Source organism: Dipodomys ordii, unplaced genomic scaffold (assembly GCF_000151885.1).
Source record: "Dipodomys ordii isolate 6190 unplaced genomic scaffold, Dord_2.0 Scaffold102, whole genome shotgun sequence".
In the NCBI taxonomy this organism is placed as follows: Eukaryota; Metazoa; Chordata; class Mammalia; order Rodentia; family Heteromyidae; genus Dipodomys; species Dipodomys ordii.
The window spans coordinates 6,303,874-6,323,012 of NW_012267318.1; the positions used below are offsets into that span (position 1 = coordinate 6,303,874).

Here is a 19,139-nt window from a genome sequence, read left to right on the forward strand (position 1 = left end):
TTTGGACTGAATAAAACACTTTTTGAAGGAAAAGGAGCACTCAGGTTATTTGAAGGAAACAGTAAAATATTAGCTGATCCTTTATAAGATTTTGTTCATTTATTGCATCAAGCACAATGCTAGTTGCCTAGGATAGAAAGTAGAGCCAGACATTTTCCCAGCCTCGTAGAGCCCTCATGCGGAATAAGAAGCTATCCCATCTCAGGAATCCATATGTGCACATTTGTAGCTACTTAGATTTGATGTGAGTCTTCTCTACATAAGAAAACTCACTGGTTTAGCAAACAAGAAGCCTTACACTTAAGTGTGTATGGGGTGCTGGGGCTTGAACTCATGCCTTGGTGCTTGCCCCTTAGCTTTTTTTTTGTTCAAAGCTAGCACTCTACCACTTGAACCACAGCCTCACTTCTGACTTTGCCAGTTAATTGAGATAAGAGTCTCATAGCCATTTCTGCCTTAGCTGGCTTCAAGCCTTGATCTTCAGATCTCAGCTTCCTGAGTAGCTAGGATTGCAGGGGTTAGCCAATGACTCATTTCTTTAAGCAGTAAAAAGTCTCAAATGCTCTTGAATTCTAAGGCAAGGCCTAGCGAGGTGTCACTCTGCTCTGTCCTCTCTTCCCTCTGCAGCCATCAAGTTGGATGGAGTCAATGTCACTGGGTACACTGCATGGTCCCTGATGGATGGTTTTGAGTGGCACAGAGGTTATAGCATCCGACGTGGCCTCTTCTATGTTGACTTCCTCAGCCAGGAAAAGAAGTTGCTGCCCAAGTCTTCAGCCTTGTTCTACCAAAAGCTGATAGAGAACAATGGCTTCCCTCTTTTACCTGAAAATCAACCCCTAGAAGGGACATTTCCCTGTGACTTTGCTTGGGGAGTTGTTGACAACTACATTCATGTAAGTCAGCCGCCAAAACCCATCAGCAGTCACACCAAGCCCTGTCACTAGTAAGTAGCGTTTCCTTCCTAGGCTCTTGGCATGGCACAGCTTCTGGTCTTTGAGCCCGATCTGGCTCCTCAGTGATCTCACAAAGCTTGCCATTTTGAATGCTGCACCATTCTCTCCAAAAATCTTCCAACTTTCATCTGATACTTTAAATTAGTTCCAAAGGGAAGGAAATGGAAAACATGAATAATTAAATCTGATAAAATAGTAAAAAAGACAAAACTCTTTTAAGTGTTGTAGATTTTGATGCTTATTTAATGCATCTGGTTTTCCTTTGTTTGGGGGTGTGAATGCAGGGCTTTGTGCTTGCTAGGTAGGCACTTTACTACTTGTGCTACACCTCCAGTGTTTTTGCTCTGGTTATTTTTGAGATAGGGTCTTACTTTTTAAAAATCCCTTCATTCTGGATCTTGATGCTATTTCTGCTTCCTCATATGAGGGGTGACAGGCATGAGCCATCACGTCTAACTTTTCCTTTGGAGACGGGCTTTCCTGAACTTCCCTCAGCCTTCAGGCTGAACCATGACACTCCTGATCTCCACCTCCCAGTAGGATAATGGGCAGGAGCCAGAGCCACCAGCTCCTCACATATGGCAGTCTAGATTTTACTAAAGCAGACGTAGCTTCGAACTTCAGAGTATCCAAGATCTCAGTGGGGCTTCTAAGCTTGAGGGAGGAACATAATTGTGGATGCCCTCTATACTTGTAGAATTCTCACAAGAAAGCAAACCCTAAAAAATAAAATAAAAAGGGAGAAAACAAATTCTTGTTCCCATGATTCACTGATGGAAATGTCTTTTTAAGCTATTATTGAAAGGGTATGGAAGTGCTTCAAAATGATCAGCCAGTATTTGTTGAAGACACACACACATACACAACACACACACACATACACACACACACACACACACACACACACACACATTCCCCGCCCACCCAAAGTTTAAAGGAACTTATTTTCTAGGGCTTGATAGAACATTTCAGTAAGCACTTACTATATACCTAAATGTGTGGATACCTAAGCTCTGTATGTCACTTGGTTAAGGGGAGTACAATTAGGACGGGGGGAGGGGGGAGAGAGAGAGAGAGAGAGAGAGAGAGAGTGACCCTTGTTTTCAAAGGAACTAAGGAATCTGTGGAGGGTAAAGGTTGAGTATGCAAATCATGTGAGGGAGAGCTGGGAACCTGGTGATTGGGGAGCAGGGTGGTGGAGTCAGGACACTGATGAAGAGTGTATGTGAAAACAGTAAGACAAAATTTAGTGTACACAGGTAAGCCCTGAGAGAAAGCATTTGGATTCTTCTGGCCCATTCATTGGCCCTATAAATCACTTGAGTAAAGGGATTGAAATGGATAGAGATTTTCTTGGAAATATCAAACTGGAATCTTTTATCTATATAGAAATAAGCCAATATCACTTTTTTGGTTTCGATTATTCTTATGGCCAGGCCATAAGAATAGACCATGCCATTCCTATTATTTTACTTAGATTTATTTATTTATATGATTACAATGATCTTTAAGTAGTTGTAGAAAGGGATTTCAATTCAATATGGCAGTTTGTGAGTTCAATGCATCTTGATCAGTGTCACTCTCTCCCCCTCCCCACTGCCATGTAATTCATTTTAGAGTTGTTCACAGGCTTTAACCCTTTCTCTACATTGAAATGGCAATTCAGAGGCATGGTGATTTGTGCCTGCAATCCTAACTACTCAGGAGGCTGATGTGAGGATTTCAATTTGAAGCCAACCTGGGAGGACAAATCCATGATACTCATATCTCCAATTAACCAGCAAAAAGCTGAAAGTGGAGGTGTGGCTCAAGTGGTAGAGCACCAACCTTGCGCAGGTGGTGGGATAGAGGAACCCAGTAAGCACAAGAGGCTCTGAGTTCAAGGCCCAGTACTAGTAAAAAAACAAACAAAAGTTCTGAGGTGAGTACGTGTTTTCAATGGTGTATTCAAGTCCCAAGCAGTGGTTTTTAAACCAAGAAATTTTATCTTTCCCTCCTGGCTAGTGTTACAAAATCTTGAGACATGCATTTTACTCAAAGACCTTTAAAAATATTATCTCACAAACCACACGGCCTTTCAGAAGAGTGACATTGGGCCCATTTACATAGACTGTGCTTTTACATGGTCACAATTTTTCAGCTGCCAGTTTATTTTCCCATACCCAGGAATGCTTGTAGTTAATGGAAACACAGTCTGTGCTACATCCCAGGAACATAGAGTTTCTTTGACATGGGTTCCTGTGAGAAGAATATTTCTTCCATAGCCTACTAAATGCATGCTTTATAACTACTTCTTTTTCTCAAAGGTCCAATTTTATTATTTCATTTTTAAGGAAAAACTAAGTCAACAAACTAATAGAAGTTACATGAAATTTGCTTAAAACTCATTTCTAAATGTCCTGAATTTTATGAAACTGATTTTTTTTCTGCCTAGCAATTATACCATGGACTCTCATGTATATTTTCAGATGGAATGAATAAAACATGTTTTGGAATGATTCTGGTAGAAAAGTGATGAATTTAGTCAACTTAGAGCTCTATAAAAATAATCCAAAAGACAAAATTCCTTCAAGCTCTGAGTATTTTTTTACTTGAAAAGGTAAGGTGCCATAGCTCATGCCTGTAATCCTAGATGCTCAGAATATGGAGGCCAGGAGGATTATGGTTTGAGGCCAGTTTTAGCAGAAAAACTGGTCTACATGTCATCAAAATTAATAAAAATTAGCCAGGCATGGTGGGTATGCTTGTCATCCAAGGTAAGCAGAAAGTGCAAGTAGGAGAATTACCGTCCAGGCTGGTCTGAGCCACCAGCTTGAGACCCTATTGGAAAAACAACTAAAGTAAAAAGAGTTTTAGGCATCACTTGAGAGGCTGAATTAAACCTCAGTATCTCAGAGAGATGTGAGAGAGGGCAGGAGAGGAGAAGGAAGGGGCATACACATATTTTCTCCTAGGAAGCTCAAGAAGCATGATTCGTAGGTGCATCCCCGTGGAGAAAGGCTTCTGACAGCATTCCCATAACATTTTGGGGAAATACATGTGTGAGGGAGCTACAAGGGAAAACTCTCCAGAAAAGCAATTTTCCTCTGACATACTATTTTTATTACTTTCCTTTATAAACACAACACATATCCCTCCAGAGAACAGGCAGTACTTTTACAACAGGCCTGTAAAATTCAATAATAACCACTCCTAGAGTTTCAACCTCCAGCTTGATCTGAGCTCTGCTTTTTATAGGGGGATCTGATCAAGGCACCTGTTCTGAGGATTGTTTCCCAGAACTGGTTTAGGTTGAAGGTCACACAGCTGAGCTTTTCACTGTGTATATGCTGTGGATGGAGGAATTTGTGACTTTGTCTTTTACAATCTGCCCACTTTCATTGTAGGCCTTTTTCTTTTGGAGGCTTACATATTTTATGATTGCCAGCCATGATTGTCAGTATCATTACAGAAAAATAATTCAGGAAACAAATCCACTAAAATTACACTGAAGAAAATTATGCTCTGGGTAGATGACAATATTATTCTTTGATTTACATTTCTCTCAGTTTCCACTTGACCCTAAAGCCAATGAAAGGTAATAGCTGTGCTTATTTAATACCTAGAGCAAATCTCAATACAGGGGATGATTTCCAGAAACACAATTCAATAGTATCATTGCATTTTCTGACTTAAATTCATTCAACTTTTCTATTTATTTATCTTTATTAGTTGTACCAAGGATTTTCAATTCAAAAGGTCAGTTTATGAGTTCAATTCATCATGATCAATGTTACCACTTCCATCATTCTGCCCCATTTCTCCCATCCTACCTATCCTCTCTACCCTCTAACTAAACTTTTAACTTCCTTCCTTCCTTCCTTCCTTCTTTCCCTCCTTCCTTCTTTCCCTCCTTCCCTCCCCTCCCTTCTTCCTTCCTTTTTCCCTCCCTCTCTCCCTCCCTCTCTCCTTCCTTCCTTCCTTCCTTTTTTCCTTCCTTCCTTCTTTCCTTTCTTCCTCCCTCCCTTCCTTCCCTCCTTCCTTCTTTCCCTCCCCTCCTTCTTCCTTCCTTTTTTACCTCCCTCCCTCCTTCCTTCCTTCCTTCTTTCCTTCCTTCCTTCCTTCTTTCTTTCTTTCTTCCTATTTGGTCTTTAGTTGATTTTTTTTCTTTCCTGGCATAACTAAAGTGTTCAGCCTCCACTTATTAGGTAGGCTCTCTATATTTGAGCTACTACCTCTCTAACCCTATTACTTGGTTTTTAAGAAAATTTGTTTTTTTGGGAGAGATGGAAGAAAATAATGAGAAGGGTGATGTTGATCAAGATTCATTGTATTCATAAATTTATATGTTGAATTGAAACCCCTTTGTACAACTAAAGATAACAAAAAAGTAAATTAAATAAGCAAAAACAAACAACAACAAAAATCCAAATAGCCTCATACTATTTCTGGTTTCTTTTATTAAAGAAAATCATTCAAGCTGGTTGTGGTGAGATATGTCCTTAATCCCAGTACTCAAGAGACTGAGGTAGGATGATCATGAGTTCCAGGCCAGCCTAAGACAAATTCAGATTTTTAAAAACAGGATCATAATAGTTTATGACTTGGCAAGACTTTCAGGTAATACAAAAATACTGCCTGTCCATGCAGGAAAATGGAACAATAAATCCGTTTGCTAGTGGCTCTTGCCTGTACTCTTAGCTACTCAGGAGACTGAGATCTGAGGATCATAGTTCAAAGCCAACCTGGGCAGGAAAGTCCATGAGATTCTTATCTCCAATAAACTAGAAATGGTGCTGAGGCTCAAGTGGTAGAGTGCTAGCCTTGAGCTGAAGAGCTGAGGGACAGAGCCCAGGCCCAGAGTTCAGCCCCACGACTGACCAAGGAAACAAAAAAGGAACAATAAAACTCTTTGAGACTGGTTTAGAAAGAGAGAGAAAGGGAAGGAGGGAGTCAAAGTACATTGCATGAATATATAGACACGTCAAAATGAAACTCCTTCATACAACTAATTGATGCTAATAAAAATATGGGTGAAGCTGGATGCTGGGGACTCATACCTGTAATTCTAGCTACTCAGGAGGCTGAGATCTGAGGATTGTGAGTCAAAGCCAGCCTGAGCAGGAACATTCATGAGACTCTTACTAGAAAACCAGAAGTGCCCTGTGGCTCAAACTGGTAGAGTGTTATCGTTGAGTGAAAAAGCTCAGGGACAGCTAGGCCCTGAGTTCAAGCCCCATGATCAATATAAATAAATAAATATGGAGGGGAGGGAAATTGTGGATTATACACATAGGCATTTCTTCTTTTTGTTTTGTTTTGATGCTGGTGTTAGGGCTTGAACTTGGGTCCCTTAGCTTTATCACTTAAGGCTGGCACTCTACTACTTGAGCTACACTTCCACTTCTGGCTTTTTGATCTTTAACTAGAGCTAAGAATCTCATGCACTTTTCTGCCTGGGATGGCTTCAAACCTGGATCTTCAGTTCTCAGCCTCCTGAGTAGCTAGGATTATAGGTGTGAGCCACAGGCACCTGGCTCAACATACATTTTTAAGCAGAAGCGTTGTTTTTTTTGTTATTGTTAAAGCAGTCAAAATTTATGAAAAATGTTTTAAATTCTGAGTTGGAAAAGAGCCTAATGTTGCTCATCTTGCTCACTAGTTTTGTTGACATCGGATTTACCTTTTCCAGGTTGTGCAGGTGACGCTAACATGTATGGGTTCTTTGTAGGTAGATACTACTCTCTCTCAGTTTACTGACCAGAATGTTTACCTGTGGGATGTCCATCACAGCAAGAGACTTATCAAAGTGGATGGAGTTGTGGCCAAGAAGAGAAAGTCCTATTGTGTTGACTTCGCTGCCATCCTACCCCAGGTGGCCTTACTGAAGGAAATGCATGTTACCCATTTTCACTTCACCCTGGACTGGGCTCTGATCCTTCCTCTAGGGAACCGGTCCCAGGTAAATCACTCCATCCTGCACTACTATCGCTGTGTGGTCAGCGAGCTGGTCCGTGCCAATATCACACCAGTAGTGGCTCTGTGGCAACCTACATCCCCACACCAAGGCCTGCCCAGTGCCCTGGCTAAGCATGGCGCCTGGGAGAACCCAAACACTGCACTGGTGTTTGCAGAGTATGCGGGCCTGTGCTTCAAAGAGCTGGGCCACCATGTGAAGTTCTGGATCACGATGAAGGAGCCCAACACCAGGAACATGACCTACCGAGCCGGCCACCACCTTCTGAAGGCGCATGCATTGGCTTGGCGTGAGTACGATGAGAAATTCAGGCCCATTCAGAAAGGCAAAATATCCATTGCCTTGCAGGCTGATTGGATAGAACCTGCCTGTCCTTTCTCCCCCAAAGACCAAGAAGTGGCTGAGAGAGTTTTGGAATTTGACATTGGCTGGCTGGCAGAGCCCATTTTCGGTTCTGGAGATTATCCACAGGTGATGAGGGACTGGTTGAACCAAAGAAATCATGTTCTCCTACCTTATTTCACTGAAGAAGAAAAACAACTCATCCAGGGTTCCTTTGACTTTTTAGCTTTAAGCCATTATACCACTATCCTCGTAGATTGGGAAAAAGAAGATCCGAGCAAATATAACCACGACTTAGAAGTACAAGAAATGACAGACATCACTTGGCTCAACTCTCCCAGCGAGGTGGCGGTGGTCCCCTGGGGCCTGCGCAAGGTGCTGAGTTGGTTCAGATTCAAGTACGGAGACCTCCCCATGTACATCATCGCCAACGGCATCGATGACGATCCCCTTGTCGATGAGCAAGACAAGCTGAGGGTGTATTACATACAGAATTATATAAACGAAGCCCTGAAAGGTAAGAAGCCTCTGAAGATGCATTTTCTTGGAAGGTATGCCACTTGCGGATCTGCTTTCTCATGGAATGACTCCCACAGAAACCACAGTTGCTCCCAAGGGCCATCCATTCCTGACCACACTAAAACAGTCCCTCACGGTTAGAAAATGGAGGAGCCAGGTGCTGGTGGCTGGCGGCCCATCAGGAGGCTGAGATCTGAGAGTTGTAGTTCAAAGACCGCCCAGGCTGACACACAGGAGAGAGATTCTTGTCTCCAATGAGCCTGCCAATGTGGGAAGTGGAGGTCTGGCTCAAGTAACAGATCATCAGCCTTGAGCAAGGAGAGCTGAGCAAAGAAAGCTAAGGGAGAGCACGGAGCCCAGTATCAGATAGATAGATAGATAGATAGATAGATAGATAGATAGATAGATAGATAGATAGGCAGACAGAAAGTAGATAAGAGTATAAGGAAAAGTGAAATACCAGCAATCTCAAACACCTTTGGACCTATCAAAGCTTAATTATCTCAGAACCTCACATCTCAGGTCAATCCCACGTCCGTGTTAACTGGGTGATATTCAAGTGCAGCTTAGTAAAAGCCACCTCTTGATGTAGCTCCACATCTTGTTATTTGCCTGTTTGCCCCTACATAAAAGGAGGACTTTTCTGATGAAATCTAATTGAGTCTTACTAAATGATATTGATTTCCCCTGATTCTACTGAAGCCATGCCAAAGGACCTGTGTTGTGTGTGAAATAATTTTAATAAATCTTCTTGGTGTTTTTTCTTTTTCTTTTTTTTTCCAGCCTACATATTGGATGGTATCAATCTTTGTGGATACTTCGCTTATTCATTCAGTGATCGCTCCGCTCCAAACTTTGGCTTCTATTATTATCTGGCAAATCAGTTTGAGCCCAAACCATCCATGAAACATTACAGGAAGCTAATCGACAACAATGGTTTCCTGGGCGCCAAAAGTCTGGGAAGGTTTTGTCCAGAATACACAGAGTGTGCTGAATGTGGCTTTTTTCACACTCGGAAGTCATTATTGGCTTTCCTTGCCTTTCTGTTTCTTGCTTTTATTGTTTCTCTTTCTCTTATTTTTTACTATAACAAGAAAGGCAGGAGAAGTTACAAATAACCAGAACATTTTCCTAGCCATTTGTTTGGACATAATTATGCACACATCAGCTGCTAGCTGTTTGCACTTCTCAGTGTTATAAAACTAAATTTCATATAGAAAAAATGCATTTGTGGCACATGACAAAGATTTAAATGAGTGTAGAGATGGTAAAATATGGAATAATGTGAATAGAGTCTGGATTCATTCCTTTTGGGATGATTAAGAAATTGACAGGTATCATAATTTCCCCAATAGGAAAGCATTAAAAAGAATAGAAACCACATCAATGCAAATAGTGGACAGAAATTAGAAGGACAAAATTAGGAATTTTGTATGTGTGTCCATTTTTTAATTTCATGTTTTTCTTAAAGTAATAATTGAAAATTTTAGAATAAAAAGTTGAGTCCCTCTCAGTTGCCATGGTGAAACCTAATGACAATGCCTCCAGCTAACCTAGTTTCCCATGAGCAAGATGATAGACCATATATAGGAGACATGACACAGGGCCCCGAGGCAGAAACATTTCTTTTCTTTTCTTTTTTATTTTTGTGTATGCCAATCTGGGGCTTGAACTCAGGGCTTGGGTGCTGTCCTTTAGCTTTTTTTGCTCAAGGCTGGTACTCTAACAGTTAAGCCACTTAAAGCTTCTTTGAATCTCATGCACTTTCCTGCCTGGGCTGGCTTTGAATTTTGATTCTTAGATCTCAACCTCCTGAGTAGCTGGGATTACAGGCATGAACTATTGGCACTGTGACTTTTTTAAAAATCAGCATTTCCATCAAAGGATGCTGACACTAATTTATATTTCTGGCTAATGATATATTAAGAGAGCAAGCTATGACAATTTATACTTTATGTGAATTCTTTGAGCTTATTTTTTAAATCCCAGGTCCTTGAGGGCTTTTTGCTACTGGTCTCTTATTGAGAGTCTCTGTAACAAGAGACTTCAGATAAATGTTTGCAAAAACTGAAGATGAATTATGGGATGCTGGCCTTTTCAGTAAGCAGAAAGCAATTGTGAAATGTAGTATACTACAAGGTTTCTAGGTGAAAGGAAGAAAATGTGCTTTTTATGAGCAACATGGTTAATCCAATCATATATCCTTTTATTTTTGAGCAGACCTTGAAATGAATGAAATGGCCCTAGTGGACAAAATGAAACAATAACTCATTTTGTGAAGAGTGCTTCAAAACTGTTCTTAGAAATGTGCCAGCAATTCCTCGAATTGATAGTTTTCAAAGTTCCTAATAGGTTCCAAAGCAATCAGGTCTGATAACATAGGAAGGTTTCTTTCTTTTTTGTGTGTCATCTTGGAGATTCAATTTATGTTTCTTTTGTGTTCATGGAAGTTGCTTTGAATTAGCTTTGCTTCAAACTTTTGCACAGAAACATGCTACTGATTTCTACAGAAAAGGGCTAATTAGATCTTCTCCTTTGCTGCCCTTTGAGTATGTCTTGCTGATAATCAAGAATTCTCCCAATTATACTGTAGTTGTTTTATATACAAGCCTATGTCATATCAGGCAAGATAAAGCAGTCATAACAGGCATTACTAACCTTGCTGACATTGGTTCCTACAGTATAATAAAACATTGTGCTGTATTGTATATCATCTCCAGAGGTAGTACCGTTTTTTTCCATGAAAGATGATTTTAGTGGTATTCTTGATAAAGTCGAAATTGTTACTAAAACCTGACACAAGAGAATCAATAGTTTTATTTTGTGTACATATTTTTCTGATCATAAGTGATGTATATTAATTGTAAAAAAATTAAAACACAAAAGCTGTATATAAAGAAAAATTGTCTATAACTTCATATTCATGCGGCAGCCACTGTTCACGTTTCCTATGGAGTTTCTTTTACATAGTCAGATCAAATTATCTGCATTTACGTATTTATAAGAATTCTTATGATGTAACACAGTCATTAGTCTGCAAATGCATGACTTTAAATATTTGTCAAAAATTGATTTTACTATATAAATATATCACAACTGCTTTAGCCATTTCCATTCATTGGACCAGTTTCTGATTATTGTCAAATAATGAATATTGTTTAAAATAACTTTTGCTATGATTTATTCTGTTTCCTTGAATGTAAAGAATAGCAAATTGTTAGAATAAATCTGTCTGCAACTTTACCTTATTTTGTAATTGTGTGACTGGTTGCCATTACTAATTTTTTTTTGTTGTTGTTGTTGGTCATGGGGCTTGAACTCTGGGCCTGGGCGCTGTTCCTCAACTCTTTAGTTCAAGGCTTGAGCTCTACCACTTGAGCCACAGTGCCACTTCCAATTTTCTGTTTGTTTATTGGAGATATGAGTCTTACAGACTTTCCTGCCCAGGCTGGTTTTGAACCGGGATCCTCAGAGCTCAGCCTCCTGAGTAGCTAGGATTACAAGCGTGAGCCACTGGCACCTGGCCTGCTGGCTAATTTTTAAGAATTCAAAACCTTCTTTTTCAGTTAGCTAAAGTCACAAAGATGTGATCAAAGCCATAAAGAAATGGATGTGAATTCAGGAGGTGACACCAGGTTGGATGATGGCAGAGGCAGGGAAGGGGTCCCTGGCTAGTCCTGTGCTTGAGCAGAAAGAGCAAAGGAGAGGAAGAACTGGACAAAACTGAGAAGCCAAAGTACCAAAGAGAAATGACGTCTCAAAACATTCAGCTTAAAATAAAATAAAAATCATTCAGCTGACAGTTAAAAAATATGTATGCATACACATATATGTAAATATATGACATGTATTATATATCATATATAGTTATATATTATGTGTGACATATAATTTTATGTAGTATAAGTTATATAATATATTTTATATAAGTATATTTATACATATACATATAATCATGCAACTAATTTATGAGATCCTCCTGTTAGCTTTGAGTCTGGAAGACCTCAGAAGGTCACCCAGGGGCTAGGCAACAGGGAGAGGGGTGCTTCTTAGATTACACTTGAAAACTCAGAAGCTAGTATAGAGGGCTTAGAAGGGTTTAATGGGGTTGTCTAGGTCTGTCTGCTTTATTGTTATTGTTGTTGCTGTTTCTAAATATTGCACCCTGAATAATTAAGGAAGAATAGAATCTTATTTAGCTCATAGTTCTGGCTGCTAGGAAGTGCAACATCAAGGTGTTTAGGTGTAGTGGGGATTTTCTTGTGACATCATAATGTGGTGCAGATCACAGGACAATGTAGTGCAAGCTGACTAGCACAGATCTCTATCAGGCAAGCCTCATCTAATTCTAATTACTTCCCTATGACAGAATACCTAAATGGCATTGAAAAGGGACTTTGAAGATTAATTTTCCAACACTTCCAGACACATCCATACCACATCAGGAGTGATGCACAGCTCTTCCCTCCCTCCCTCCCCTCCCTCCCTCCCTCCCTCCCTCCCTTCCTTCCTTCCCTCCTTCCTTCCTTCCTTCCTTCCTTCCTTCCTTCCTTCCTTCCTTCCTTCCCTCCTTCCCTCCTTCCTTCCTCTACTTCTCCCTCTATTTCCATCCTCCTCTCTTTGTACCTCTCTACCTCTCTCTCTTTCTTCTCCCTGTTTTCCCCGCTCCCCTCTCAGTGCAGTGATAGCAACTGAAACACAAGGCTAACATCTCTACAGCTTTTTATGAGCTCTAAGAGGGGGTTAATAAGTGGACAACTTGGGGTCCCTTGAGGCCTTATGACTATTGCCCACCAGTCTTGCAATTACCTTAAAAGCTTATTTCTTTTGAGTCCAGGTGGACCTTTCCATTTAGCATCAGTTCATTTTATGCTGATTTCAAAAGACGGGTTTTCACATCCATTAGAGATATTTTATCATTTTATTTTCATCTTTCACAGACAGTAATTAGAATTGAGTATAGTCTGGGAATTTTTCCTTTGTATTATTTGCAACAATGCTGTCTCACAGTTATACAGAAAAGTACAGATTTAATTTTAAATGTGCTTATAGGCATATTAAAATAAATTCCATTATTTTGTTAAAATTTGATTTTCCCGTAGATTTGATTTTCAACACAGAATAGAAAAATTGCTGAGCCTTGGACATGTGGTCTATGTTGCATACAGTATATGGTGGACATGCACAGTTTTTGGACTACCTCATTGTAAGTATTCAGTGGCCAGATGTGGCTAATGGTTATGGGACTGAGCAGCACAGCTGTTAAGTATGTCATAGTGAAAGATTTGACAATTCAAAGAATAAACTTTTTTTTCAAAGATTAAAAACTCTGTAACCTATAGAGATAATGGTTATGCGATTTTACAATTCAGTTAAGCTACTAATTAAAACTGTGTGGAAAGAACAATTCAGACTGCCTGAGACTGAATTAGCATAGTAGTTCAGATGAGAATTATGTAGCTTTGCTTTCTTCCTATCTCCAAATTCTATCTTGTCTGTCACCTATACTTTTCTTTTCTTTTTACTTTTTTTGAGGGGGGATCTGATACTAGAACTCAAACTCGGTATCTGATGCTTTTGTTCATTGGCTAATGCTCTACAAATTGAGAATGCCTCCAACCCCCTCCTCTCCCTTCCCCTCCTTCCCTCACTCCCTCCCCTCCTTCATTCCCCTCCACTTCTCTTCCTTTATTTTCCTTTCCCTTCCTTTCCCTTCCCTTCCTTTCCCTTCCCTTTTCTTTCCCTTCCCATTCCCCCTTCCCTTCCCCTTCCCCTTCCCCCTTCCCTTCCCTTCCCGAGACAGAAGTATTAGACCTTGAACTCAGGGTTTTACACTCTTACTTAGCTTTTTTTGTTCAATGCTGGTGCTCTACCCCTTGAGCATCACTGCCCACTTCTGTTTTTTGATGGCTCATTGGAGATAAGAGACTGTCAGATTTGTCTGCTTGGGATGGCTTTGAACCTTACTCTTCAGATCTCAGCCTCCTGAGTATCTAGGTTACAGGTATGAGCCACCAGTGTCTAGCCAAACCTATCTTTTCTGAATTCTATCAAATAATTATATCACCCTATAGCATCTCTATTATATTTTCAAGTGGGAGACACTGCTGGCACTTCTGACTGGGAGGAAGATGTTAACTTAGGAGATGTCAACATCCTTGGACATCAGGGTCTCCATGCTAGAGAGGAAAGCAGAGGCCAATCTTTTCTGTTTACTTTTTTTGGTGTTTAACATAGTTATATCTAATATTGTTCAAAACTAACTGTGGTCAATGAATTGAATAAGTGAAAGAATGAGTAATGGAATAAATGAAGAAATAGAATTAGCTCATTGCCATTACCTTTGTCCAGAGACCAAATTCATGGGAATCAGATGTCAATCAGACATGGAGAGGTGTTTGATGTCCTCAACTCAAGCTAAGCAGGGAGAAGAAGAAGTGGCAAACTTACACTAACCATTCAGAATCTTTTTCTGGTAATGAGACAACAAAACAGTCGTTTTAAGTTTTCACCTTTAGACTAATCACTAAGTACTAAGTAGAGGTTGTAACTTTTGTCTTCATTATTCAGTCTCTTATCTGACTAGTAGGCTAAGTTCTTTATTATACATAAATTCAGAAGTTCATCTTTCTCTCATCTCTATATACTTATGTTCTAATACATATTCTATGTATAGACCCATTACATTTTTTTCTTTTTTGTTGTTGTTTGTTGATCATGGGGCTTTGAATTAAGTTGTTGACCAGGAGCTTTTTTTGCTCAAGGCTAGTGCTCTACCACTTTGAGCCACAGCTCCACTTACAGTTTTTGAGTGATTAATTGAAAATAAGAGACTCCTGGGGACTTTTCTGCCTCGGCTGGTTTTGAACTGCCATCCTTATATCTCAACCTCCTTTGTAGCTAGATTACAGGTGTGAGCCACCAGTGCCTGGCATTTTTTCCATTTTTATAACCACCAAATATATTATATTTTACTACTAGAATATTTTTGGTTGTTGTGGAACATTTATTGGAACATTTTCAGTTCAAACATTTGTGGCAAATGTCCATTGATGGAAATGGAGAAAAAAAGGTAAGAAAAACCACAAAAGATTGGAATGAAGGGTAGAAATGCCATTAATGACCAATGATGTGATAAAACACCAAAAATGACATTAAAAAAACCCATTGTCTGATATTTCTGCACACCAGAGAAGATGGGGTTATTTGAGTGGTTAGGCATTTCTAAGCCTGTCTCTTCTTCTTTGACTCAGTAGTTAGAGAATTTTTAAAAATTACAGTCTATGTATGTATTGGGATAGAAAAGTAGACAGAAAACAGTTAGCTAGACCAAAGTTCTTCGATAACTTCATCCTGAGGAGGCTCAGTGTTTTCATCTTGGAAAGAGGAGGAAGATGTACATCTCAGAGCAGAGCTGAACACAGTGTGTTCCCTGAACAATGCACCTATTTTAATATTATGGTTTCTTTAATATGTTTGCCAAAGGCGCATGTGTTGAATGTTTAGTTTCTAACTGGTGGTGCTATTTTAGGAGGTAATGGGAAGTTGAGGCAGTGAGGTCACTGAGAATATGTCTTTGAAGTTCACACATGGTCCCTGGTCTCTTTCTTGTTCACTCTGATTCCTATCTGGAATTGAGCAGCCTCTGTTTACCACTCCTGCTTCTATGATGTCTGTCTCACTACAGGATCAGAAACATGGAGCTGTTTGACCAAGACTAAAACTGCAGACACTGTTACACTGTTAGCAACAGAAATCCTTCTTCCTTTAAGTTATCCTTCCTTCCTTCCTTCCTCCCTCCCTCCCGTCCCTCCCTCCCTTTCTCTCTCTCTCTCTTTCTTCTTTGTTTCTTTTTTCTCTTTCCTTCTTATTCCTTCCTTCCTCTCCCCTCCCTCATTCATTCATTCTTTCTATTTTTTGGTACAGATACTGAGGCTTGAACTCAAGGCCTAGATACTCTTCCTCAGCTTTTTTGCTCAAGGCTGGCTGGTACTTAGTACTTGAGTCACAGCTCCATTTCCAGCCTTTTGCTGGTTAATTGGAGATAGGAGTCTCATGGACTTTCAAAACCAGCTGGTTTTGAACCTTGATCCTCAGAGATAAGCCTCTTGAGTAGCTAGGATTATAAGCATGAACTGTGGATGTAAGGCTGTTTTCTCAGGTATTTTTGTCACAGTGATAAAAAGTCAGCCTAATATAACCATATTTTTTTTCTAGGCTAATTCTATTTACTGTAAATGTGCTTGAGGTGTCTTGCTAATTGGATATTTAGAGCGCAATATTGTAAAATCAGAGATGATTGCAGTAATAAAGATTTACCCTGAAGCCCTTTAGTTATTCTATTTTTGACTTTACATACACATTTTTATAGAATCCCCTGGTAAAACTAAGCTAAAAAAATCAGTTTCCACTTTAGTTCATGATACTGAATTATTTTCTTAGAGTTGAATTTTATAAGTGTTGAATTGGTAGAATTATCCTAAAGATAATTTGGTAGATGTTTTTACACCAGTATGCTGTGCCATCTGTTCTTTATAAACAATCTAATGGCATAGACAAAACATTAAAAATTGTATATTTGTTATTTAGTTGGTAAATATTGAAAGCTCATTTATTTCTTCTGTGTTTGAAAAACCTTTGGTAGAGTTTTTCATTTTAGTATGATCTTTCAGTATGCTTATTTTATGGTAGAGTTGGTAATGTTAAATGACTGCGTTTCTTTTGTTTAACTTATTTTCAGTTGAAATGTGGCCCCTTAGGAAGTTACTAGATATGTATAGACCTAGCTACTCCAGAAGCTGAGATCTGAGGATCACTGTTCAAGCCAGCCTAGGCAGGAAAGTCTGTGAGACTCTTATGTGCAATTAACCAGCAAAAAGCTGGGAGGGGAGCTATGGCTTAAGTAGTAGAGTGCCAGCCTTGGTGAAAGGCTGAGTGCCCAGGCTCTGGGGTCAAGCCCTGTATTGGCACAAAAAAAGAGAGTAAGGAAAGAAGGCAGGAAGGGAGGGAGGGAGAGGGAGGCAGGCAGGCAGGCAGGCAGGAAGGAAAGAAGGAAGGAAGGAAGGAAGAAAGGAAGGAAGGAAGGAAGGAAGGAAGGAAGGAAGGAAGGAGAAAAGAAAAATTATTGGAATACATTAATTATGTTTTTAATTTTGTATTTTTTGGTTGGTTGTGGGGCCTGAAATCTGGGCCTGGGCACTGTCCCTCAGCTCTTCAAGTTCAAGGCTAGCGCTCTACTACTTGAGCCACAGCGCTACTTCCACCTTTTTCTGCTTATGTGGTGCTGAGGAATCAAACCCAGGGCCTCATGCATGCAAGGCAAGCACTCTACCACTGAATTACCTTCCCATCCCCTAATTATTATTATTTTTTAAACTAGAATTGTTCTTTTTAAAACTTCACTTGTTACATTTGTAAAAGTCTATTTTACGCATGGACTTACCCAAGCTACCCATGCAAGCACAGAGCGACTTAGGTATGCCATTGAACTGGCATGGTGTGCTGGAAGAGTGCTTCAGATACAGCAACTGCCAAGTTTCCCTGGGGAGGAAGGCAAGCAATGCAGGAACGCAGAAAGCAAATGATGGGCTTGCCATGTGTGGGTTTAACCTGAGCAAATCAGCACTTCTAGATATCAGTGTTCCGGATGGGTGTCAAGATGCAAGTGACCATGCAGTAGCAGCACAAGTTGGCAAGGTGGCTCTTCTCTGATTATTCAGAGAGTCTGTGCTTTGAAACACATTCAGAGTTGGCGATGGTAGCTGATGCCTGTAATTCTAGCTACTCAGGAGACTGAGTCCTGGGAATAACAGGTCAAAGCCAGCCTGAGCAGGAAAGCCTTGAGACCCTTAATCACCATTTATTCAGGATAAAAAGAAAAAGAAAAAGCTGAAGTGGAGTTGTGACTCAAGTGGTAGAATTCCAACCTTGACTGAGAAAACTAAAGGAGGACACCCAGGCCCTGAGTTCAAGCCTGGAAGTTGACCATGTTCAGCTTGTTCCAGGAGGACACCACTGAAGTAAAGTGAGGTTGTTGGCGTTCCTGCAGGGTGCTGGGTAGGGCATTTAAAGAGGTTCTGGGAAGTATTGGGAAGTTTCTGAGCCTATGGGTGTGGGCTAGGGAAGAAGGGGTGGAATGGGGGGAAAGCAATTGTAGGACAAACATTCAGATGTGTTCAGAAAGAGAAACCAGGCCTGGGGGGAGAAGATGGCAAGAGATGAGTGGAAATACTCTGGAAAACAAGGGTGCATAACGTCAGTTGCTGTGTATAGGAACTGAGGTGCTGGGGTGTGGAAGGAGCCCTTTCTGATATAGTTAGTAGAAGCAGGCCCAAGTCAGATTCTTACATTCTTACATCTACTGGCAAATTTGCTTTCTAAATTGAAGAAATTTTCCTAACTAGACATTGTTTTTGGGTATAAAGAATAGGAATTACTTAAGAGTTGTAGATTTCAACCCTCTTTATATACAGTAGAGCCATCTGATAGCTTAAAATAAAATCCCCAGGCCAATTTAACAGCTTCTCTGGGATAGAATCCAGCTCCCAGGTGATTATATAACAGAGTCTTTAAAATCGAGAACCAGCTGGGCACTGGTGGCTCATATCCATAATCTTAGCTACACAGGAGATTGAGAGATGAGGATCATGGTTTGAAGCCAGCCTAGGCAGAAAAGTCCATGAGACTCTTCTCTCTAATTAACTAGCAAAAAGCTGTGTCTCAAGTAGGAGAGCATTTGCCTTGAGCAACAAAGTTAGGAACAGTGACCAGGCCATGAGTTCAAGCCCCAGGACATGCACAAAAAATTAAAATTGAAAATCATAATTTCAATCACATTTCTTCAACTTTTACTAGTATATGCTAATTTCCTGGGGTCTTGGCAAATAATTCATTTTGATTTGGTAGGTCTAGGCTATGCCCGAGATTTTGCATTTCTTCCAAAGTGCCTGTGGTGCTGTTTGTTCTGTGGATTACATTTTGAGTAGCAAGATGCTAAGAGTGCTCTGTGATTCTTTGAGGACAAAGTGGAGTTTGTTTCCATGGGTACCAAGAGACAAAGAGAAATGAATTAACTAGTTTAATTGTGTTGGAATGGTACAAAGGGCAAGAGAGAAGCAGGTTTTGTGGGTTGAAGACAATTTAAAGTTAATAGAATAAAAACTTGAAACATAGGGTTGTAACAATTGTCATCTTACACGCATAATTATTTTTTAGAAACAACTTTTAGAGCCAGGCACCGATAGTTCACGCCTTTAATCCTCGCTACTCAGGAAACTGAGATCTGAGGATCATGGTTCAAAGCCAGTCTGGGCAGGAATGTCAGTGAGACTCTTATCTCCAATAAACCACCAGAAAACCAGAAGTGG

General features: G+C 40.1%; 1 protein-coding gene across 1 annotated transcript in view; it reads left to right on the forward strand.

Moving 5' to 3' along the window:
* Positions 1-11,021, forward strand: part of Kl (klotho) — a 37,874-nt gene extending 26,853 nt beyond the window's left edge. The window contains exons 5-7 of the mRNA XM_013027269.1: positions 628-896; positions 6,667-7,771; positions 8,557-11,021. Of these exons, the coding sequence (XP_012882723.1) occupies positions 628-896; positions 6,667-7,771; positions 8,557-8,891 (1,709 nt within the window). The 3' untranslated portion in view covers positions 8,892-11,021. The remainder of the gene's footprint in view (positions 1-627; positions 897-6,666; positions 7,772-8,556) is intronic.
* The last annotated feature ends 8,118 nt before the right edge of the window (positions 11,022-19,139 follow it).